The sequence below is a fragment of the Capra hircus genome, chromosome 18, assembly GCF_001704415.2.
Source record: "Capra hircus breed San Clemente chromosome 18, ASM170441v1, whole genome shotgun sequence".
In the NCBI taxonomy this organism is placed as follows: Eukaryota; Metazoa; Chordata; class Mammalia; order Artiodactyla; family Bovidae; genus Capra; species Capra hircus.
In genome coordinates, this window is record NC_030825.1 from 9,183,826 (window position 1) to 9,208,341 (window position 24,516).

Below are 24,516 nucleotides of genomic sequence, written 5' to 3' on the forward strand. Positions count from 1 at the left end.
AATATCAGGAGGCTGCAACAGAGCTCAACCCCCAGGGGTCTCCATGGGCTGAGAATAAAACCCAAACACCCTCGCACCCGAGACCCCGTGTGATTTGGCCTCTGCCCATCTCAGTAATCTCCTCCATCCTCCTCCTCCCCTGACACAGCCTCAGAGCCTTCTCATCTATGCACCCAGACAGCTCTTGTTCTTCCTAACAGGGTGGCTGACTATCCTACCTTCAGGTCCCCACTTAAATGTCACTTCTTCAGAGGTCTTGTCTGGTCGCATTTAATAGTACACTTACACTGTCTGTTAGTTGCTGTCACCGCACCCTATTGATTCTAGTCAGACACATCACAGTTATTAATTCTTTGCTAATTTGTTAGTTAGTCTCAGCCCACTAAGCTTCATGAAGGCAGGGACCACACGTATGTTTATTCACCAGTGTATCCCCAGCCCCTAACATCTGAACGCTGAACATTGTAGAGGCACAGGAAATCTTGTTGTTGAAGAAATGAATGCAAGCAAAAGTCAACAGCAAGGAATCAAAGACTTGGTCTTGCTATAAACACTGGAGAGCCTGGGCCTGTTTTCTAAAATGAGCGTTAAGAGCCATGAATCTCCCTCTGAGCATTGCCTTAGCTGCGCCCCGTATATTAGGATAGGCTTTGTTATCATTATCACTTAGAAATGTTTAAAAATGTCCTTCTGATTTGTTTCTTTGATCCATTGATCTTTTTTTTTTTAAAAGAAGTATGCTGTTTAATTTCCAAAATGTCTGATAGTTATCTACATATCCTAGATGACTTATTATTGACTTATTGCATAGTGCTGTTGTGGTTGGAGAGCATGCTTCATTTGATTTCAGTTCTTCTGGGCTTCTTTTTAAACAGAAGAAACCTCATTAATTGCTAGTGCTCTGCTATTAGCACCCGAAAGGCCCAAACCCCAATAAAACAGAGTACTTAGACACCTTTTTTCTTGTCAGGTTAAGTGTTTTTTTAAAAATACTCACATTCTTTCTCTGGACCTTTGTTCCAGGTGGTTCTTGGAGACTGGAAGGAGCTGTGAACACAGTGGGGATGGGTGTCAAACATTAGTGGTGTTTATAAGGTCACCAAAGGGCAGAGTCAGAGCATCTGCCTGTCTCTGGAAATAATCTAGGGACACATAGCAAACATTCGGGTCATAGGAAACAGGTCAGAAGCAAAACCGTCATGTTTGCCACTGGCCCAGAGACACTGCTTTTGTAGGTAAGAAAGAGGTAGACAGCTGCCAGTGCAGGTAGAACTCAATATTTAGGTCAGACATGCAACTGTTTTCTATTAATGTTTACCTAGCACTTGAAGGGTGAGGGTGGGAGCTCTGATTTGTAGTGCTTGTGGATTATTTCTGTGGTGCAAATGATCCCATAAGGGCAGAGCTCAAGATGCCAAGTTGGCCTCACTGAATGCAGGATGGGGAGAGATGGGTACAAGCTGCTCTGGCAGTCTGGTAGGAGTTGGACTCAGCACACCATGGTGTGTTTCTGGATCCTTTCATTGGCCTCTTACCAGCTGTGTGAACCTGGACAGGTTAGTTACTGAGTATTAGATGCTTCATCCATAAAGAGTGGGCTTCCCGGGTGGCACTAGTGGTAAAGAACCCACCTGCCAATGCAGGAGACGCAAGAGATGCAGGTTTGATCCCTGGGTTGGGAAGATCCCCTGGAGTAGGAAATGGCAACCTGCTCCAGTGTTCTTGCCTGGAAAGCCATGGACAGAGAGCCTGGTGGACTACAGCCCATAGGGCTGCAAAGAGCCAGACACAGCTAAGCGACTGAGCGTACACATCTGTAAAGAAGACTGAAGGCAACCCTTATTTATCAAAGCTCCAAGAGGACTGAGTGCTGTGCTATATATAATTGCTTTGTCATCTGTTCATCCATAAAGAACATTAGTGTGTCAAGTTTTTTAAAAATGGAGCAGGTACTCTCAGGTGATATGCTCTGAAGATAACTGAAATGTGAGTGTGATTACTGCCTAATTAAAGTGTAGTGATTAAGGTGAGCACTTAGAGTTGGTCATTCCATATGATTCACTAGGCCCTGGTGGCTTGGATATTTTAATATCAAAGTATTACTGATCTTTAAAAAAATTCCCTCTCAGTAAATTCTCATTCTCACAATGATAAGTTTGAAGGTCTGTAAAATTATACGAAGCAAAGCTAAAATGCTAGACCCAGAGAACTTGCTTAACCTTAAGAAGGAAGATGGTCCCTGAATAAAGAAATGTAGAGAGATAGCTGCTACCCTGGTCCTGCCATGAATCAACCGAGTGACTTCTGCAAAGTCACTTAACCTCTCTGGGCCTTAAATGGCATGTGTGGAAACTCCTAGGAGGGCTGTGGACAGCAGAATGGACATCTCATATTTTCCCTCCCCTCCAGGTGTCCTTGCCACCTTCTTTTGATAACAGCGCTTACAGGCGATGTTTTTTCCCTGGGGGAGCATCCCTCCGCACTCTCAGTCCTATGGGTGGATCTGATCCTACATTAGGTTCCGGGATGGACGTGTGACCCTGGTATGCCCTGAGTACCACTTCCCCCTGGCCTCAGCAGCAGGTCTAGGAGGGACCATGAACCAAGCTGGGACAAGTGAGAGGCAGCGTCAGGACTTGTGGTGGAAATCTCAAGAAAGAGATGCTTTTTCTCCTCGGGGTTAAGGACTGAAGCCTGGGGCCATCTTGCTACTTACTTAGGAAGAGGGACTCAGACTGCAGCCAACATAGAATTAAGAGATGGAAAGAGATGGAGAGAGGCAGATTTCTGAAGACATTGAGTGATTGGATCCTGCTGTGCCTAAACCCTGGACTTTTCTGAGAATTGATAAAATTTCCTTTTGACTTGAGCCAGTTTGAATTGCTTTTCTGCCTCTTGCTACTGAAAAGTTTTGGCAAACATGTTCAAGGCAAACTTTCAGACAGTGACATCTACTCTTGGCTGCCTACCAACAGCCTTCCTCTTGGCTGACAGAATCCATCTTCTCCCACAGGGCCTAAAAATGCTGGCTTCCCAACATCCCTTGCAGTTGGGCATATGACCCTACCTTGGCCAATGGTATTTAAAGGGAAGGTTGCTAGGGACTAGTGGAAAAGTGCCCCCCCGCCAAATAAAAAGAAGAGGGAGGCTTCCCTGGTGGCTCAGTAGTAATGAATCTGCCTACCAATGCAAGATACATGGGCTTGATCCCTGGGCCAGGAAAATCCCACGTGCCACAAAGCAACTAAGCCTGAGCACCACAACAATTATTAAGCCCATGCTCTGGAGCCTGGGAGCTGCCACTACCAAAGCGCGTGCCTCCTAGAGCCCATGATCCACAAGTGATGCCACCCACCGCGGTGAGATGCCCACTCAGCACAACTAGAGAGTAGTCCTGCTCACTGCAACTAGAGAAAGCCTATGCAGCAATGAAGACCCGGCACAACCATAAATAAGTAAATAAAATTATTTTAAAAAGAGATGACTATGGGTAAATGGGTTTCTGCTGCTGCTGGATAATGCTGGGTTGACATGTGATGTCTGGAACTGCAGCAGCCATCTTGATCACATGAGGCACAAGCCAAAGGATCAAACAAATGCTCTGAGGATGACAGAGCAGAATGACAGATGGAGTCTGGGTCCTTGCTGGTGATATTGAGCCACTGAACCATCCCTGGAACTACTTACCTCCTAACCAATTACATGAGATAATGTGACTTGAACTTAAAGCCACTTAGATGTGGCTTTCTATTACTTGAAGCCAAAAGGATTGTAAGTCATACAAGTCTGGATGTTGTAGACCTGATTGATACCATTCTGTATCAATGGTTGGATGTTATACTGCTTACATTATTGCCTGTTTAGAGTAACCAGAGAATTCTTAATATCTCTTTTTGAGGGGCCCCTTTCTAGATCCTGAGCCAGTGTGGAGGACCCTAGGCACAAATTTTATACCCCTTTTCAGAAAATTCTTACCTGTGACAGTGATGCTTCCAATTTCCAAACTCAAGTTTGAGAAGGCATCCCTCACCACTACAGTGACCAGAAAGGTGCCTGCAATACAAAAAGTGGAGAATTATGGGCATTGTAATCAGAGGTTCAACTTACTCTGAGACAGGTCTCCCAGCCTGTACTTCCCCAGTCCTCTGAGCACAGCATCTGACTCTTTCCTCATTGAAGCATTTAATGATTCCCTGTTGTATGCCAGGCATAGAGCAAAGCTCTGAGGACACAGAAATGAATGAAACGTGGTCCTTGTCCTCAGGGCCGTATGGTCTAGTAGGCATGTGGGGCTCTCCAGGAATTGGCATGGGGAGCAGTGTGAGCACAGATTAGGGGGCTGCTTCCACCTTGGGGGAGAAAGAGATGTTTATGGGGTGTGGCAGGGGCCAGAGCTGAAGTTCAAAGGATGCGTAGTCCTCGTTTGCCAGATGAGAGAGGAGATTCCAGCAGAAGGGGGCCTTGCCAAGGTTTTAAAGGGTCAAGAGAGTGGAGAGTGGGGAGAAAGATTAGTTAGAGGATTTGGACAGAGCTGCTGCTACATGTGTATCTCCATCTTGCCTCTCTCATGGGGAAGTGGGCGTGGGTGCTGCCTTCTTCTCTTCTCAAGCTTGGAGAGAAGGTCTCCAGAGAGGGCCCTTGCACAGCTGGGTTTGTATTCTTTGGGGCTGAGGACTCACATGTGGTGTACTCAGTCACTCAGTCACGTCTGACTCTGCAACCACGTGGACTCTAGCCCACCAGGCTCCTCTCTGCCCATGGAATTTCCCAGGCAGGAATACTGGAGTGGGTTGCCAATTCCTCCTCCAGGGGATCTTCCCGACCCAGGGATTGAACCTGTGTCTCTTATGTCTCCTGCATTGGCAGGCAGATTATTTACCACTAGCGCCAACTGAGACTCGCATGGGCAATTCCTTACTCATGGCCTTAAAGGAATGACCTATGACAGGTGGAGAGAGGGGGAAGGGAAGACAGGAAAGGTGGCATTTCTGCATTTGGGAAATGACTACAGTTGGCCAGTAGCAGCCAAGGACTGGGTGAGAATTTGCGATGGACCAGACGTTTGCCCTCGGGAGAGGAGGCACTGGAGATAGTAGAGAGAATGAGGAGAACAGACAGAGGGACCCTCTTGGTGATGGGAGAAGCACCAGCTGAGGCGATGTGGCCCCGAAGGAGAGGCATTACCCCCACCCCAGGAGCCCGTGGAAGCTCCTCCGAGAGGCAGCTGCAAACACCTGCAGGGCCCCGAGAGTAGGGCCGGTGCCATCGCAGGAAGGCCTTCTGTTCCTAGCCGGTGCCCTTTCCCTTCCCTCACCCCCTTCATCCCGGAGGCATCCAGTTTGTTCTCGTGGGAAGAGAAGACTGCTTATCATCCGAGAGTGAGTCCAAAAGTCAGAGGGTGTACGGAGATTTTAATCTCTCATCCCCCACTGAGTAACTTTAAAGGGGACAAAAAATTAATTTGCATTTGATCTATAGCCTCTGTATTGTATTTTCCATTGTCATTCCATTTCATTTCCAGATTCTTCCTGTTCCAATCTGTACCCTTCAGTACCTGGCAAAATTGCAGTGTTTCTCTTCTTGACTCTATCGTTCCTTCCACCATCTCTCTCTCTGTTTTTAAACCAACTCCCTTGCTGAGGGCATGGTGGCCCACACCTGCACCTCATTACCCCACCTTCTCACACACGTCTGAGGCCCAGGGCAGGGGACCTGGGTGGGCTGGAGGCTCTGTGGCCTTCATCACATTCCTGCCTGCTGACCTCACCACACTGGCCTCAAAGAGCTCTGTTCTTTCCAGATTAATTGCACATCAGCTGTGGCCTCCTGCCCTGGCTGGTGCCAGCCAGTCTGCTGCCCTATCATCTATTCCCGCCAGCGTCCCAGCACTTCCTTCTTGTCCCTCTGTTTCCCACCCTGTCGTTTTTTAACAGTCTCTGCCCACAGGGCGTGGACTGCAGTTTCCCGAAACACATTCTCCTCTAGAAATGACGGAAGAGATCCAGATGTGCCTGCTCACTTCCAGTGACTCTCCATGGGGGTGATTCTGCTCTCCAGGGCACAGTTGGCAGTGACTGGGGACGTTTGTAGTTGTCATGGTTTGGTACTGCTGGCGTCGAGTGGGCCAAGGCCAGGGATGCTGCTAAACATCCTGTGATGCACAGGACTGTCTCCACAACAAAGAATTATCCGATCCCAATGTCAGGAGTGGGGTTCCCTGGCTCCTGGGAAAGGCTGAGGGCAGGAGAAGGGGGCGGCAGAGAATAAATTGGTTGGATGGCATCACTGACTCAATGGCCGTGAGTTTGAGTAAACTCCAGACAGTGGAGGACAGGGAAGCCTGGCGTGCTGCAGTCCATGGAGTCAGAAAGAGTCGGACATGATCAAGCGACTGAACGACAGAATGTCAGCAGTGCCAGAGTTGAGAATCCCTATAACTATAAGCTCCATGACTGAAGATGGCCTCTGCCTCTTCCTTGTGACCTCAGCGGGATGTTGTGAGCCATGTTTGTATCTTGGACATATGGAGAAACTGGCTAAGAGGACCCTAGACACCAAGTTGGGAAGGGAAGATGAGGGAGATTTGGAAGGGGAGCCACACACCCCAAATACCTTCAAGAGGAACCGCCACATGGTAAGTCCCAAATGACCCTCTGAGGTTCTCTTTCTCATAGGAGAAGGTTGTATTGAGTCCTGCCACCTCAAAAGTCAAACTCTCTGGGATGCCGTGAGCCACTGAGACGTTGACTGGTAGGTCCTGTCCAAGCTCCAAGTGGTCAGAAGCCCAGGAGGCCTGCAGCCCCGACAGAGTCTCCACAAAGTAGACGGTGATGTTCCTGGAGGGGGCGGAGTTGGTGGTGTCGCTGGTGGCTCGGATCTCCAGGTGGTGCATCCCTGGGCCCACTCGGCGCTGGACTCCTCTGTCCAGGGTCAGATTGTAGGGGAGCAGGCCCCTCTGCGTGGTGAACTCAGCCAGGGTTGTGTTACCTAGCAGCACAGTGTAAGTCACCCCTGTTCCTAGGTGGAGTAAGAAACATTTAAGGATGTCAGTAACTACATGCAGTAGATTATACTGAGATAGTTCAGACTCCAGCTGTGAAGTCAGAGTCCACGTATACACACAGATGTGGATATAAAGACGTATATAAGGGTATATCCTCCCCCAGGTAATTAACACTGATCTCTCGAGTATTGGGTTCACAAGTGATTTTTCTTTCAGCGTCCTCACTGCTCACCTGCATAGTCTTAATTATTTCCATCTCCTTGTCTGGCCACCTGAAACGCTGCCCAGTGGGAGAACTCAGCCCATTCACATTAAGATAGGGCTCCCTTACAGCTTGGGGGTGGTTGTGCTACCTGGATGCTAAATATTGTGGTTGACTCTTAAAATATGATTTAAGCCCCCAAATTAATACTCTTTCCAATAGAAACCAAGCTAGTGTGTTTCTTGTTTGTGATGGTGATGTTGATGAGGGTGATGATGGTGATGATAGCCCTCTGGGAACATGAACCTTGACTTTCATGTTTATTGCTGCCTTCCCCATATCTGGCAGAAAGTAGTCACTCAGTTATATTTGTAGAATGAAAAAAGGTTATCTTAAGCTTTTCTGGGTGCACCTAGGTTGCATCTTCAGCCAACCAGAACACCAGAACAGAAAGGAGCCACAAGCACTGTGCTCAAAGTCCAGTGATAGCTCCATGAAGTTCCTGCTCTGAGTGAGGCTCCAGGGGGTGTTAGGCTGGGCTGAGACCTGTCCTCTCCACAGCTCTGTGCCACTCAGTGGCCTCTGTCCAGATCTCAGACTGGACCTGTGCCTTGAGGAAAGATGCTGCTTCGGATGAGGTCAGGTCTTGGTTGGAAGGATTCTCTATGGACAGAAGGGGTGATAGGCAAAATATTTAGCAACTGCCATTGCATGGGCACTAACTAAGTAGAATGATGTCCTGATAAATCAGAATGGACAGTGTGACCAATCGAAATGGATGCTGTGACCAATTAGAATGGACATTGTGACCAATGAGAAATATTGCTGTGACCAATTGGAATAAATGCCATGACCAATCAAAATGGACATGATAACCAAGCAGAATGGCCTCTGTGACCAGTCAGAGGGAAACTGAGCAACCAGATGTATACCAGCCATAACAGCTGCTGTGGCTGTACCAGTGTGTGCAACTGAATATTAGCTTGAACTGGGGGCAGCATGATTGTGCCAAGTTGGTCAATGCTGGCAGCGCTGAGATGCGCTCAGGCCCAGCTGGCAGCCCTCCCACTCCTGTTCACATTCCCCCAACAGTGGGTGGCTTGGAAGTCCACTTCTTGCAATGGGACAGGGGCATGCCAAGGATCTTTAGGAGGCTCATTGCTCTCACTAGCCTTGTGACTTAGGCCAAATTTCTAAACATTTCTTCCATTTCTTCCTTTGTAAAATATACTGGGTGGGCTAGTGTATATAAAGCACTTAGAACAGGTTTGTGGTATACACTAGGTGCTAGATAAATGAAAAATAATTGACTCCATAAATCATTGCTGTTAGTATTTATTGAAGCCTGGGAGCTGGATGGATAGATTTGGGGCAAATCAAAGTTGCTTTGATCTTGACCATTTCTGCAGACTCACCTCCGTCAAGCTCCACCTGAATCCACAGAGGGTCTCCAAAGACTGCCCGGCAGAGAGGGCTGGCTCCTGACGTGGTCAGGCCAGAGCACCCAGTCACACGGAGCCTCTCCATGTTGTCTTGAATCATCACTTGCTTCTGAGCCATCACATGCCACTCGCTGGTTGAACACTCAGCAAACACGGTGAAATCCCCAGGGGCTGTGAATTGGTGGGTCACCCTGCTGGACAGACTGCCAGCAACAGTCAGAAACGTTACCAGTGTTGGGCTCACACAAACACATGCATTCACACACATGTGCACACATGTACTCACCCACGGCACATCTTCCCTGCTCTGCCAAGATAAAAAGAATGAAGAAAAAGATGCTACATGACCAAGCCAGGGCCTTAGTGTTCACAGAGGTTACATTAGGACTCCCAAAGCAAGTGAGAAGTGGAAGAAATAGCTCTGACTAACCAGGGAGCCAAATATTGGGCTGGAAGTCTGTTTTCTGCCATTTACTGCTTCTGTGGTTCATACAAACCCGCTCTTTGGGCCTTCTTACTTAGTCTGTAAAATACTGTGCCCAGTCTACCTCTCTGAGCTTTCTTTTCCCATCTGTAAAATGGGCTCAGAGTCCAAACATATCAAAATTGTGGCTGTTTTGCTTCTCATTTTCCCGAGGGGACTAACTTAAATCTCTAAAATGGCTCACAAAGATCCCCATCACCTCCCTTCCTGTCCCTCTCCTCACCCCCTACCACACTCCCCTTCTCTGACTATCCTAGTAGCTCAGACCTCTTTGCAGTTCATAGGACTTGTCACCTCTTCCCCACCCAAAGGCCAGTAAGCATGCTGTTCTTTGCAGGGAAGACTCCTGCCCTTCTCTCTGCTCATGCTCTTGGTCTTCCTTCAGTTCTCATTTTAAACGTTGCCTCCTCTGGGAAGTTCTCCTAGATTCCCTTTGTAGACACTGCAGCTTCTCTGCTTCTCCTAGGTGACCCTTGCTTATTCACCGCCATTCTTCTCTGCGGGGCTGTCAGTGCAGGTAGTGCCTGTCTAGTTCCCCCTTTATACCTGGCACCTGGCGCAGCACCGAGCACATAGCAAGTGCTTGAGAAATAGTTTACAAAAGTACACAGCTGTGAAAAAGCCTGGAGAACAGTGACCTGGACTTAGCCCACGATAGCCTGTTTCTCCCTTTAATCACAACTAACATACTGGAAGAACACAAAAAGAAACTATGAGAGGACCCTGAGAAGGAAACACCAGCAGGCAGACTGAGGACCAAAGTCAAAACTGTAAGAATCATCCATAAAGATGGGAGTTCCCTGTTTTCTTTGTCCCATTGGTAGCCTGAGTGGTACTGCACAGTGAGTAAAGAAAACAAAAACCCGGATAGAAATCCCTTCTGTTAGCCAGGGGACCGGAGAAAGGGGCCTAGTGAGTCTGAGCGTACAGAGGAAATGCCCATTTTTTGTTCCATGTTGTTTCTCTTTTCTTCTCTCTTGTCCCCATCCCAAGCTGTCCTCTCTCTTGGAGCTACACTGACTGTATGGGATGATGCAGAAATACCTAAGAGAAAACTGATCTTTCTATCCAGAGGAACCATGGAAAGGGGACTGTGGAAGCTGGAGATTGTAGGGAAAGTCCTGAAAAGGAGAGAAGAGAATTCCCTAATTCTGTGTGTGACCTAGCATGAATCACGAGTTCACCCATAAACAGCATGTGCAGAACAGACCCAAAGAGACACAGTAAAAGCCTTTAGTAAAGGACTAAACTGCAACGGAAACCAGCACCCCAAGTGGCGCATGAGTGGAACGGAACATGTCAGCTTTGGAAACTGAACTAGTGTGGGAATCTCTGCTCATAGAAGGCAAGTCAGAATGTGTGTTCTGAATCTAATTGGGTTGGTTGTCTGCTGAAACAAAACAAACAAGTAAAATATTAACATTTTCCAGAGCATTTTAAAAAGAACCCAGAGTCTTGGAACCTATTACCCCAAATGTCCAGAATACAATTCAAAATTGCCTGATACACAAAAAACAAGGAAAATGTGACCAAATTTCATGGAAAATGTCATCGATATATGTCAGCTCTGAGATGACTCAGATATTGCAATGACAAAAGACTTTAACCCAGGGATTATAACCATGCTCCATGAGATAAAAGGAAATCCTCTTGAAATGAATGAAAAAATAGACATTCTCAGCAGAAAAATATAAACCGTTAAAAGCCAAATGGAAATTTTAGAAATGAAAAGCACAATGTATGAAACAAAAGATTCATTGGATGGTTTTAATAGCAGAATAGAGATGGAAGAGGGAAAAGTCATCTAACTTAAAGATAGAGCAAGAGGAATTATCCAACCTAAAGAACACAGAGCAAAAATATTAAAATTTTTAAAATGAGTAGGATGTCAGCAATCTGTGTAACAATATCTAAAAGTAAAACATTTGTGTTATTTTAGCACCAGAGCAGTTGCTATAGAAAAATATATTTGAAGAAATAATGGCTGAAATTTTTCCATATTTGGCAAAACACATAAATTCAAAGATTCAAGAAGTTCTGTGAAACCAAATGTAAACAAAAAACAAACAAGCAAAAAAACTGGAAGCATGCCCACACAATTGCTGAATAGCTTGAAAATCAAAAGAATAAAAAGAAAATCTCGAAATTGGTCTGAAAAAAAAATGGTACACTGCATATAGTGAGGGGCTTCCCAGGTGGCAGTACTGGGAAAGAATCTGCCTGCCGATGCAGGAGACGTAAGAAACATGGGCTGGATCCCTGGGTTAGGAAGCTACCCTGGAGAAGGGCATGGCAGCCCACTCCAGCGTTCTTGCCTGGAGAATCCCATGGACAGAGGAGCCTGGAGGACTGCAGTCCATAGGTCACAAAGAGTTGGACCCAACTGAAGTGAGTTACCTCCCACATAGAGGAAACAGTGATGTGAATGACTGTAGATTTCTTTGGAAACTGTGGAGGTCAGAGATAGTGAATGACATCTTCAAAGTGTCAAAAGAACTGTCAACACAATTCTATAGCTGACAAAAGTATCTTCCAGGAATTAAAGCAAAATAAACACATTATCAGGAATAAAGAAATTCTCTAAGAGACTTTGTTGCTACAAAATCTACTTTAAAGAAAATGCTAAAGGAAGTTTTTCCAGCTGAAGGGAAATGATATCAGAGGGAGACTTGGAACTTCAGGAATGAAGGGAGAGCACAAGAAAAGGTAAATGTCTTGGTAAATGTAGACTGGTTTTTTCTTCTTAAGTTCTTCGATATATGCATAACTGTTGAAAGGGCTTTTCAGTGTATGTAAGTGCCCTACAATTGACAATTATAACATAAAAGATGAAAAGCAAAGGAAACCATATGCTAATAAGGCCTTAACATTTTACCTGAAGTGGTAAAATATTCACTTAGAGTGACTATTTTAGTGGTAATATTTAGTAATATCTTAGTGGTAATATTTTAGCACTGGAAGTTAATAAAGTGAAAGTTTAAATATATATATTATAATCCCCAAAGAAACTACTTAAAACGTTATCCAAATAAGTGTTACCAAAAAAGTCAATAAATAAGCAAAAATAGAATACTGAAAATATTCAAATAATCCAAAAGAGGGCAAGAAAGGGGAGAAACAAGGAGGAAGTAAACATAGGGTAAAACAGAACACAAATAACAAAATAACAGACCCAAATCTAACTATATCAATAGTTATATCAATTATAAAAGATCTAAACGTAACAATTATTATGCCAGATGGAATTTAATAGAAACCAAGACTCAACCATATGCTGTCTACTAGATGCCCACTTTAAATACGACAATATGGCTCAGTTAAAAGTAAAAGGATAAAGAAAGATGTAACAGTAAACACTAATCAGAAGAATGCTGGAGTGTCCATTATTAATATCAAACAATGTAGATTTCAGAATAAACTAGCTCTAATTCTTTATAGAAATGTGAAGGATAGCTTTGAATCTAGCCCGTTTTAGCAAATATTTATTTCATTCTCTAAACTCTGATGCCAACTGAAATTGCCCAGGACTAAAAAGCAGGGAAATGGATTTTTTTTTTCCTGATTTCTCTCTCAGTGATCTTACCCAAGGGAGAAGAGCACAAAGTGGTTTAGTAACTGCTGCCAACAAAGAGAAGCTATGCTCGGAGTATAAAGCAATGGAGACAAGAACTTAAATTTAATAATCCTATGACCCAGCAATTCCACTCCTGGGTCTAAGCCCAACGGAAATGTGTACATATGTGCTTGAAAAGTCATTTACTAGAATGTTCACAGCTGTACAAGTTGTATTAATAATAGTCCAAATGTGAAACCACCCCTGTACATGTCAATGCTAGAATGAATGAATAAATAGAGAAATATTTGTACAACAGAGTGTATATGGCAATGAGAAAAAAGAAACCACAGTTATACACAACAACATGGATCAATCTCAGAAGCATGCTTATTAAGCAGAAGTAAGACACAAAAGAAAATATACTTTATGGTTATATTTATGTAATCTTCAAACACAGGTCACAGTATTCAGTGATGTTAGAGATTATCCTTGGAGGATAATCCCTGGAGGATTTCTGGGGGGAGAGTCATGTTTTGTTTCTTGATCTGGATGCTGGTTATATGCCTGAGTTTATTGTGTAAAAATTAATTGAGCTGTATCTTTTCGTGCGCTTTTCTGTACACACCTTGTGCCTCAATGAAAAGTTTAAAAACTAGTTCAAGACTCCCTCACTTACTGATTTGTATACATTGCTTTGACATGAATGGGATACAGCTTAATGGGAAGGGAAGGTCACCCTCCAGACTCAGAGGTGTCCAGAGGTGACTTGAAATAAAGACGCAAGAATAACGGCAACACCCTGATCTGCCAGTAGGCGGCACTGAGTTATATCGCACTAGGACAGATTTCACTTTATGCTAATGGTCCCTTAAGGCACGTAATATAATTTCAGAAATGTAGAAGGTTGCCCATGACAAACAAAGAAGCAAAACAGCTTGCCATGCAAGTGAACACAAGACATGGAGGCGCAAGGCAAGCATTTAAAGGAGAAGTTCTTTGACGTAACTTGTTTCTGTTTGAGGTCTGATCCTATCCCGTTGTTGTTTAGTCGCTAAGTAGGGTCTGACTCTTCTGCAGCCCCAGGGACTATAGTCTGCCCCTCTGTCCATGGGGTTTCCCTGGCAGGAATCCTGGAGTGGGTTGCCATTTCCTTTTCCAGAGGATCTTCCTGACCCAAGGATAGAACCGTTGTTTCCTGCGTTGGCAGGTGGATTCTTTCCTGTTGAGCCACTGGGAGAGTCCTCCTATCCCATTAACTCAGGTGACTTATCTGGCATGGAGACGAATGGTCTGGTTTGAAAAGCCCACCTCATACTCTAATGAGTTAAGCAAAAGTAGAAGTCTGTACAAACACATTTTAAAAGAGCATAGTGACATTCATGCAGAGTATGTGACTTCTGTACACTTAAAATTCATGCTATTTTCATATTGTAAATTGAGTGCTGAGGCCGCTAATGCAGATAAGAGAGCATCAGAAATATATCTCCTAATGTTAAAAAGAATCATAGAAGAAGGTGAGTGGGTAGTTTCAAGGTCTAACAAATCTTTAAAGTAGACAAAATTGGATTGTTTGGGTTGGGTGATGGTGAAGGGTGTCACCATGTACTTCTTTCGAAAGAAGAAAAAAAATACCAGTAGCTTTTACTTACAGGAATGCCCTGAGGGATTGCAAATGTAAAGCATTGCTTATTGCTGTTTCTCTTAGATTATGAAAAAAATTAATCAGAGAATTCCAGAGAGTAATATGATAAACACCCTTGAATTCACCATCCAGAGTGGACAAATATTTGCATTTTGTCCCACTTGCTCCAGTTTTTAACTATACTTGTATGTTACTAAGATGTCCTTGTGTAACTAAAGAGCTTAGCAGGGCTACAGTCAGTCAATTTTAACTTATGCTAAATACAATTTGTATGAAATTTAGGGGGTGAAAGATTGTATAACATAGCACTTCTTGTTTTATTAATGAAATACTAGCAAATGGGAAGAAACCCACATAATAATGCCTTGGGTGTTTCTATCACTTAAACCTTTTTTTTCCCCCACAAAGCATCTTCATGTATAATTTATTTTATTCTGTAAAACTGTTAACACATTATTGACCAGAAACATATTAACAGCACAGATATTAATTTCCACAAAAATTCCCTGGTCAATAAATGTATTAAGATCACCATCAATATAAATGTGATAGGGAAGGAAATGGAAACCCAGATATTATCTCTGGGTCTCAAATTGTATCTGGGATAAGAACCCCAACCTCTGGTCACAGTTTATTTGGCGGCATGGCACGATGCCTGAGACCCCAGAGGATTTCTGAACTTGAGACCCAGCACACTCACTGAACCAGATCTGGGCTGTGGGCAGGGCTTGCCCTTCGTTTGCCCCAGCCCACCCAGGCCTTCCAGGAAGGCCAGGCACCTGCGGGGCTGGATTCAGAGACCTAGCCCCACGAGGTAGAACCAGAGATGTTTCAGGGTTAGGTGAGGGGCTTATGGGCCTCCATGATTTCCCTGAGGATCCTTGTTGAACTGGGGCCCCTGAAATGAGCCAGAACCCAAGAAAGACCTGGAACTGATGGGGCAGCCCTCTGGCTGGGGCACTCAGCCAGGCAGAATGGAGCTTACCCAGGCCCAGGTAGGACTCTGAAATGTTATGAATTGTGTGCAGCTGCCTTCGGGTTGGGGAGGTACTGTTCCCTAGAGGAGGCAGCACCCAATGCCCTTGGGCCCAGATGCTGCCAGCCGTGTTCTCCACTGGGGTCTAAGAGCCAGGGCTTTGATTCCCAGGCAGTCCTGACTTATCCGGCTGTGCTGCCACTCACTAGCTGCATGGCTTGGTCAATGCTATTGAACCCTCTAAGCCTCAACAGCTCCGTCTGTAAAACAAGGTAATCATTATCTAGCTCAGCACTGTCCAACAGAAACTGTGAGCCACATGTGTCATTATGAACTTTCTAATGGTCACATTGAAAAGAGTGAGAAGGAACAGGTGAAATTAATTTTAATAATTTATTTATTTAACTTGATGCTTTTGAACTGTGATGTTGGAGAAGACTCTTGAGAGTCCCTTGGACTGCAAGGAGATCCAACCAGTCCATCCTAAAGGAAATCAGTCCTGAATATTCATTGCAAGGACTGATGCTGAAACTGAAGCTCCAGTACTTTGGCCACCTGATTCAAAGCACTGACTCATTGGTAAAGACCCTGATGCTGGGAAAGACTGAGGTGGGAGGATAAGGGGACAACACAGGATGAAATGATTGGATGGCATCACCAACTCGATGGACATGAGTTTGAGCAAGCTCTGGGAGATGGTGATGGACAGGGAGGCCTGGCGTGCTGCAGTCCATGGGGTTGCAAAGACCTGGACACGACTGAGCGACTAAACTGAATTGAACCTCATAGATCCATAACACTTATCACTTATATGTATGTGTGGATGCATGTTAAGTCACTTTAGTTGTGTCCAACTCTTTGAGACCCTGTGGACTGTAGCCCAAGAAGCTCCTCTGCCTAGGAGATCCTCTGGGCAAACACTCTGAAGTGGATTGCTGTGCCTGCCTCCAGGGCATCTTCCTGACCCAGGGATCGAACCTACGTCTCATGTCTCCTGCATTGTGGGTGGGTTCTTTACCACTGGCGCCACCTGGGGACAGCCCATTTCTATGTATAATCAATATCAAAACATCATTTAGTGAGATATTTTACACTCTTTGGTGGGGAGGGAGGTATGTCTCCAATATTCCATGTGTATTTACATTTACAGCACATCTCAATTGAGAGCTGCCTTACTCCAAGAGCCCAGTAGCTCCTATGGTGAGTGGCTATTATATTGGACAGCATAACTTTAGCTCATGAGGTTGTTGTGAGGATTAAGTGAACTCGTGTATGAAAGCTGCTTAGCTGCACTATTTTTAATAATGCTACTATTATTTTTATTATCCTTATCAATAAAAAACTTTCCCACCCCCAGGTGAGCATCTTCTTCACCCCATTACTGACTCCTTGGACAGTGACTCAGGGAAGATTCTCCTGAGCCAAGCCGAAAGGACCCGGCTCTGCATGACTGCTGGAGTGACCTTCACTGAGAAAACCCATGAACACCGTTCTTCCCATTCCATATGTATGCCGCCTTGTACTGTGGTTCTGCCACGCCTTCTGTCAAGTTGGAGACTATTTCTCTGGCCTGGGAACTTGCTTTGGCCAGTGGGGAAATTAGAAAATGCGACATAGGTAGTGATTCAAAACTGCGTGCATGTTGCGCTTTGCTTCCTCTCATTGCTGGAGACTCTGCTCCCGCCATGCGCCTGAGCCTAGACTAGCCTGCTGGGTGACGAGTGACACATACCACCAGCCAACACCCAGCTTACTGCCAGACACACGGATGAGGCCTTCCTAGGCCACCTACCTGAGCTAGTCCACGCAAGAAAAGCCACCTAGCTAATCCAAAGAACCATGGAAGATAATCACTATCGCTGCAAGTCACTAAGTGTTAGGATGTCTTGTCATGCGGCAAAAACTGACTAATACATTCTGAATCAAGGCTCAGAGATACCTCTTACCTGGGTGGGTAGTAGGGATCGAAAACGTGGCCATCTCCCGTATTAATTATACACGACAGATTTCCGATGTAGGGAGAGAGGAGCCATGTAAGGGAGATGGTGACATTGTCAAAGATGAAACTCTCATTGGACACCATCAACTGCAGGCCTACAGATCAAACACAAATACCACTTGCTGTTATGAAGCAAAATTGCATGTTTCTGTTTAAAACTTGCTGTCTTCTGTCTGCCTGTCCTTAGTGGAGCTTTTACAGCTTCTGCATGTTTATTCTACTTTATAAAGTTCTTTTGAATTTTGTTTTTCATCCAAGATATAGAACTTAAAATGTACAGAGGGTCTACAGTGAAAAGAAAGCCCCTCCCTACTGTTATCCCTCAGACCCCCAGTTCCGGTCCCCAGAAGCAATCACTGTTAACCAGTCTCCTGGGTCACCTTTTACAGATACCTACACATGCACAAGCATGTACATACTTTTTTATTTATACAGATGGTGCTCTGTTCACTATTTGGCACCTTCCGTTTTTGTTTTTTTTTTTCACTTAATATATCTTGGAGATTGTTCTGTATGAATTCAGTCAGAGAGCTTTTATACCCCTTAATAGCTGCACAAGGTACCCTAATTTAACCAGGATCCATTGATTGTCTAAATGTACTTTATAATGTTTAAAAAGACAAAAGGCAAAGCATCTTTAGGAAAATCTCCCTTGTTAGGGTGGCTGGTGAATCATAGTTGGCCATTTAGTGTACCTTAAATTTTACAAATCCTTAAGCTTCATAAGTTAGCCTAGAGGATGGGGTGAAGGATAGAACTTCTGGGGTTCATGCAGCCCTGGGCTAATTTGTACAATACCATCTTTTGGTTTCTGACACAAATGAGAAGGGAAAAGAAATAAAAAGCAGACACAAATGAAAAGGACTTTCCTGAGCTGGTCAGAAGGCCACTGCATTCCTGATTGGTCCTGACTCACAACCATCTGAGGAAATTCGGGATGCAACAGGCCATTCTGGGCACAAAGACCGGGGGTGGAGGGAGAGGGGACTGCTGAAGTCCCTCCCTTCAGAAATCAGAAACTGATGTGATCAGAACACACTGATTCACAAGGGACAGGATACTTGAAACCAAAGTCGAGACAGAAAATCTGGTCCTTGTGGCAGCCAGACCCAGCTCACCCCCTGCCCTAAGCTGCGTGCCTGTCTGATGATAGTGAGGCTGCGACTGGCGGATCTCCAAGGGCACCCTTTGTCCAGGAGCAAAATCACCGGACGGAGACTGCTGCCAAACCACGTGGCCTCTCTTCCCAGCAAACAAAACAAGACACCCCACTAACTCTTATTCCACCCATACGTGTTCCATAAACTAATGCCACCCCACGTCCTGTACCCTCTCTTCTATGCAGGCTTCTTCCTCCTGTCTCTGTGGGTTCCACTCTCCTGGATGGCCCCTAGGGACCCCAACCTTCCCTGACTCATCTTTCCCCTGCAGAGTTCCTTGCTCCATTACTCACAGCCTCAGTAGCATTTGCTGTTCCGACCGATTAATTGGTTGGACAAGGGCATAATGTGGTGTCCCAACCCAAGAGGAATGAATTGGCACTGTTAGTAAGAATGAACATGATACAGCCATTTTGGAAGGTAATCTGGCAATATCTACTAACATTTAAAATTCACGTACCCTATGACCCAGCATTTCTGCTACTAGAGATCTCTCCTCTAAAAATAATCCCAGGTACATGCCAAGATACATGCGCAAGAGATCACTGCAGCGTGATCTGTAAGAAGGAAAACTCAGAGGCACTCTAAGTGTTCATCAAGAGGGGAACAGGGTAAATAAATTTTGACTTAATCTTATGATGGGAGAAGGCAATGGCAACCCACTCCAGTACTCTTGCCTGGAAAATCCCATGTTCGGAGGAACTTGGTAGGCTACAGTTAATGGGGTCACAAAGAGTTGAACACGACTAGCGACTTCACTTTCACTTATGATGGGATACTGTGCAGTCATTAAAAGGATAAAGTAGTGACTTGGAGAGAGGTCCAGGATATATTATTAAGTGAAAACCATTGAGTTGCAGACTAATATGTTTAACTCATTTATATTTGTATGAAAATATGCATCTGTACATTCATGTCTATGGCTGTCTATGAAAACACTTTGAAAGGAGGGAAGAATGTATTCTAAATAGTCAACGGTTGTTTCTAATGGCAAATAGAATCATAGAATCGAATGGGGGGAGTCTTCCTTCTTGATTCATGAAACTTGCACAAATTGTGGTCGTTGGGTTCCGTTTATGGTTTTTCAGATTTGTGAAAGCCCCTGTGCATTCTAAAATGGCAGCCTATGGGGAGGGTGGCGGTTGAGTGGGGGTGGCATGTAGGAACCCTTCTAATCAAGTAATCTCAGTTTTGTCTGCTGTGTTTATTGGCTCAATCCGTGAAATTTAATTTGAAAGGTCTTGGGGTTAAAATAGTTATTTTAAACTTCTGGTTTGGTGGCTTGTTTTGCAACTGGACCTCAAATGGTTTTCCCCCAAACTAAGCCAGGCAGGGAGTTTTGAGGAGAGCAGTTTTGAGCGAGAAGGTCTCTTCCACGCCGTGGACGGCTGCTCCCTGTGCTCCAAGGGGGACTAGACATGGCTTGGAAATAAGAAGGGAATTCCCACACCCAGGCAAGCTGGGGACTCACCTTCCCGGCACAGGTACTGCACCCACAGGTAGCTGCCCCGGCCGGGGCACAGGTCTCCAAAGTAGGTCCCATCTGCTGCCACCTGGCAGGCCTGCAGCCCCTGGCACTGGCCTGGGAGGCACCCACATCCCGGAGGAAGCAGGAGCCGTGTGAAGGAGACAAGGGATAACACCAGACAAGAGATGAACGACCTTGCATTTGTTCATTCACCCACCACGCCCCCAACAAGCACCAGTTGGTATCTACTGAAGACCCAGTACTGAGCCTGGTGCTGGCTGTGAGAGAAGCAGATTCCCTCCCTCCAATAGCTCAGGGTCCAGAATGTTGGAATACACCAGAATCCCCAGGAGGGCTTGTGAAGACACAGATTCTGGACCCCGATTTAGATTCACTAGATTTGGACAGCAGCTTGAAAATTTGCTTTTCTAACAGGTGATGTCGAGGCTGCTGGCCCAGGGACCCCACTTTGAGAACCACTGGTCCACTGGCATCTAGTCAGATGACCTAGGGTAGAATTCCACACCCTGAGAACTGGCAAAGAGGGGACAAGATTAGGAACTCTGAGTCTGCCAAGGGCACCAGGTGTCCACAGGAGGGGGGTGTGGTCTGGTCAGAGCCCTGGTCAGAAACTGCGGGGTCATGCCAACCCCCCTCCCTCCACCCATGTAGATGTAATAGCTGCCCAGAGAGGCCTGGAGAAGGGACAGGCAGGTTCTGGTTCCCTCCTTGGCTCCAGAGCACCCTGTAGGTTTGCCTTCCTTGTCCTCTTTCATCTCTTAGAAACCCATGCCTGCTCCAGATTTTGGCATACATTTTTATTTTTTTAAACAACTTTATTGGGGCTTCCCAGGTGGCTCAGTAGGTAAGGAATCTGCCTGCAACACAGGAGACCGCCTGCAATGCAGGAGCCCTGGCTTCAATCCCTGGGTTGGGAAGATCCCCTGGAGAAGGGAATGGCAACCCCGTCCAGTATTCTTGCCTGGGAAATCCCATGGACGGAGGATCTTGGTGAGCTATACCATGGTTATACTCTTACTCTATACTCAAAGAGTATAGCGATACCAAAGCTATACTCTTTGCTACCATGGGGTAGCAAAGAGTCAGACACGACTGATTGACTAAAATTCAAATTAAATTTTCGTTCTTTCTACTTTCATTTATTGTTCTTGGCTGTGCTGGGTCTTCATCGCTCTGCATGGGCTTTCTCCAGTTGCAGCGACCTGGGGCTACTCTCTGAGGCAGTGTGTGGTCTTCCCATTGCGGTAGCGTCTCTTGCTGCAGAGCAGACTCTAGGCACACAGGCTTCAGCAGTTGTGGCATGCAGACTCAGGAGCTGCAGCCTGGGGGCTTCGTTGCTCCTTGGCATGTACAGTCTTCCCAGACCAGAGATCAAACCTGTGTCCCCTCCATTAGTAGGCCGACTCTCATCCACTGTGCCACCAGGGAAGTCCCAGATTTTGACATTTCTCAGTGCTCTTTGCCTGTCCAGTTACTTTGCCAGGCAAGCACCACCCCATCCTCAGATTCTCTCCTGGCTCTGATTCCTCCCCCTGTGTCACGGTTTCATGCCTCCCTCTTGTCTTCTTCAATTGCCCAGTCATGTCCAACTGTTTGATCCCATAGATTGCAGCATGCCAGGCGTGCCTGTCCCTCACCATCTCCCAGAGTTTGCCCAAGTTCATGTTCACTGCATTGGTGATGCCATCCAACCGTCTCACTCTCCGATGCCCTCCTCTCCTTCTGCCCTCAACCTTTTCCAGTATCAGGGACTTTTCCAATGATTCAGCCGTTCGCATCAGGTGACCATTATTAGAGCTTCAGCTTCAGCATCAGTTCTTCTAATGAGTATTCAGGGTTGATTTCTCTTTGCTGTCCAAGGGACTCTCAGGCGTCTTCTCCAGCACCACAGTTCAAAGCCATCAATTCTTTGGTGCTCTGCCTTCTTTATGGTCCAGCTCTCACAACCGTATGTGACCACTGGGAAGACCATAGCCTTGACTATATGGATTTTTGTCAGCAGAGTAATGTCTCTGCTTTTCAACACACTGTCTAGGTTTGTCATAATTTTCCTACCAAAAAGCAATTGTCTTCTGATTTCATGGCTGCAGTCACCATCCATAGTGATTTTAGACTAATAACCCTCACCTGTTGTTATTAGCCATGGACGAGTTGGATGCGACTGAGCAACTTCACTTTCACTTTTCACTTTCATGCATTGGAAAAGGAAATGGCAACCCACTCCAGTGTTCTTGCCTGGAGAATCCCAGGGACGGGGGAGCCTGGTGGGCTGCCGTCTATGGGGTCGCACAGAGTCGGACACGACTGAAGCGACTTAGCAGCAGCAGCAGCAGCGATGACTCTCCAATTTATGTCTCTTGTCTGGCTTTCTCTTGAATTTCGATCCTGCGTGTCCAGTCGTCTACACAGCATCTACACATGGATATCACAGGGTACCCCGGGTTTCTCGTATCATGAAATGAGGTTTTGATCTCTGATTAGAGTTCAAGTGTGTCCCCCAAAATGTATCTTGAAGTTCTAGCCTTTGGTGCCTGTGCATGCGAGCTTGCTTGGAAATAGAGTCTTTGCAACATAATCAAGTAAGGATGAGGTCATTAGGGTGAGCCCTTTGTCCAGTATGATTGCTGTCCTTTGGACACAGAGACAGGACACGTGAAGCTGGAAGCAGAGATTAGAGAGACACATCTACAAGGGTTTATGGCGGAGTGTTGCTGACAAATACTGGATGCTAGATGAGGAGAGGAAGTGCTCGCCTCTGCAGGTTTCAGAGCTAGAGAAGTCCAGCTCTCATCTTGATTTCGTACGTGGCCTCTAGACTGCCAGAGAATGTGTTTCTGTTGTTTTAAGCCGCTCAGTTTGTGGTACTTGGTAAGGCAGCCCCAGGACATGAGTACGATCTCCCTTCTCCCCTTTCCACGAGCTGCTCCTCCTCCAGCCTCTCTTCTCAATGCCAAGGTCATCCTGGACTCCCATCATTGATGAGTCCCATCAGTACTTCCTGTTTCTGAAACCTCTCCCTTTCTCTCCATCTGCACTGCCCTAGTCTGTGCCCCCAGCCTCTCTCACTTGGGTTTCGGGCATCAGCCTCCCTTGCCTGGACTCACAGCAGCCAGTGGGTGGCTTTAAAATACACCTGGCCATATTCCTCCCCTGCTCTAAAGCTTCCAGTGCTTTCCCAACATCCTGGGCTACAGCCTGGGTTCCTCGGGTGCGAGCGCCCCACCTCTACCTGTGCTGAGCACTTTGCAGCTGCCTGCACCTACTACACTCTGTCTCAGCCCCAAGACCAACACAGGCTCTTCCCTCTCCCTAAACACCCCGCCCCCATTCACCCTGTTGTCCTTTTCCTGCGTGATTCCTATCAGATCTTCAGGTCTCAGTTAGATCTCACCTCCCCTGGGAAGTGGGCCAGTCCTTTGACCATCAGCCCACATATCCACCCTCACTCCACTTGGTCTCAAATTCGGGGAACTATACTTCCCACACTCCCCTGTGCTCTAGCAGGGGCTGATGGAAGACTGAAGGCAATGTATTAGTCTCCAGTGGCTGCTGTAACAAACGACGGAAACTTAGTGGCATAAAGCAGTGCACATTTATCACCTCACGGTTCTGGAGGCCAGAGGTCTGCGTGGGCTCACCGGGGTTCTGCTCAGCGTATGACAGGCTGAAACCACAGTGTCACAGCAGGGCTGTTTTCCTTCCTGGAGCTTCTGGGGAAGAGCCTGCCTCCAGTCTCATTCTTCCTGATGGCTGAACTCAGTTCCCTGGGACTGTAGGACTGAGGTCCCATGTATTTGCTGGCTGTCAGCTGGGACCGCCCTTAGCTCTCAGAGGCCTCTCTCCAGTCCTTCCATATGGCCCCCTGTATCTCAGAGCCTGCAGTTATCAGATCTGTTTCATGCTTGAATCTATCCAGCTTCTCCATCTGCCACATCTGTCTTATGCTTCTAGCTGGAGAAAGTTCTCTGCTTTGAGGGGCTCATGCGATTAGACTGTGCCCACTTGGGTAATCCAGGATAATCTCCCTATTTTAAGATTAGCAACCATAATTACTTGCGCAGAGACCCTTTTGCCACGTAATTTAGCGTATTAGTGGGCACAGCATCTCATCATACCCACAGTTCCAGAAACTGGGACGGGAACCTTGGTGTTTATAATTCTACCTGCCCCGGCTGGGAAGAGGTGTGGGCAGAATGCCTCTCACCCCTTCTCACGGGCTCCTCTGCAGCCCCAGCTCCCTCTGCCAAGGACCTCCACCCGGGTCCTTGCTCCCACAGGGCAGCGTCCGTCATGGTTCTGGCGCCCGCTGGGCGGCCCTGACTTCTGGTTTTGGCATGACACCCACTGTGGCTGCCCCTCCAGCCCTTTGGGATGGTAGTGGCTTTGTGCCACTCTGATCTGGGGGTTGCATCCTCATCTATTTGGCTTCTCAGCGCTTCATGGCTTGGGTGATCCGCTCTGCTGGGAGACCCAGCAATGCCTGGTGTCCTGCCGGGGCCCAGTTTGCTGCACCCCTCAGCGTGCGTTCTTCCCCTGCGAGGGGCTCCCGTAGCACCGGAGTGC

General features: G+C 46.3%; 1 protein-coding gene across 1 annotated transcript in view; it reads right to left on the minus strand.

Annotated features, from left to right (window-relative positions):
- Window positions 1-24,516, minus strand: part of PKD1L2 (polycystin 1 like 2) — a 100,819-nt gene that overhangs the window by 69,297 nt on the left and 7,006 nt on the right. The window contains exons 4-9 of the mRNA XM_005691891.3: window positions 19,936-20,046; window positions 17,252-17,399; window positions 8,621-8,850; window positions 6,613-7,017; window positions 3,976-4,053; window positions 998-1,047 (exon numbers count right to left, since the gene is read on the minus strand). Of these exons, the coding sequence (XP_005691948.2) occupies window positions 998-1,047; window positions 3,976-4,053; window positions 6,613-7,017; window positions 8,621-8,850; window positions 17,252-17,399; window positions 19,936-20,046 (1,022 nt within the window). The remainder of the gene's footprint in view (window positions 1-997; window positions 1,048-3,975; window positions 4,054-6,612; window positions 7,018-8,620; window positions 8,851-17,251; window positions 17,400-19,935; window positions 20,047-24,516) is intronic.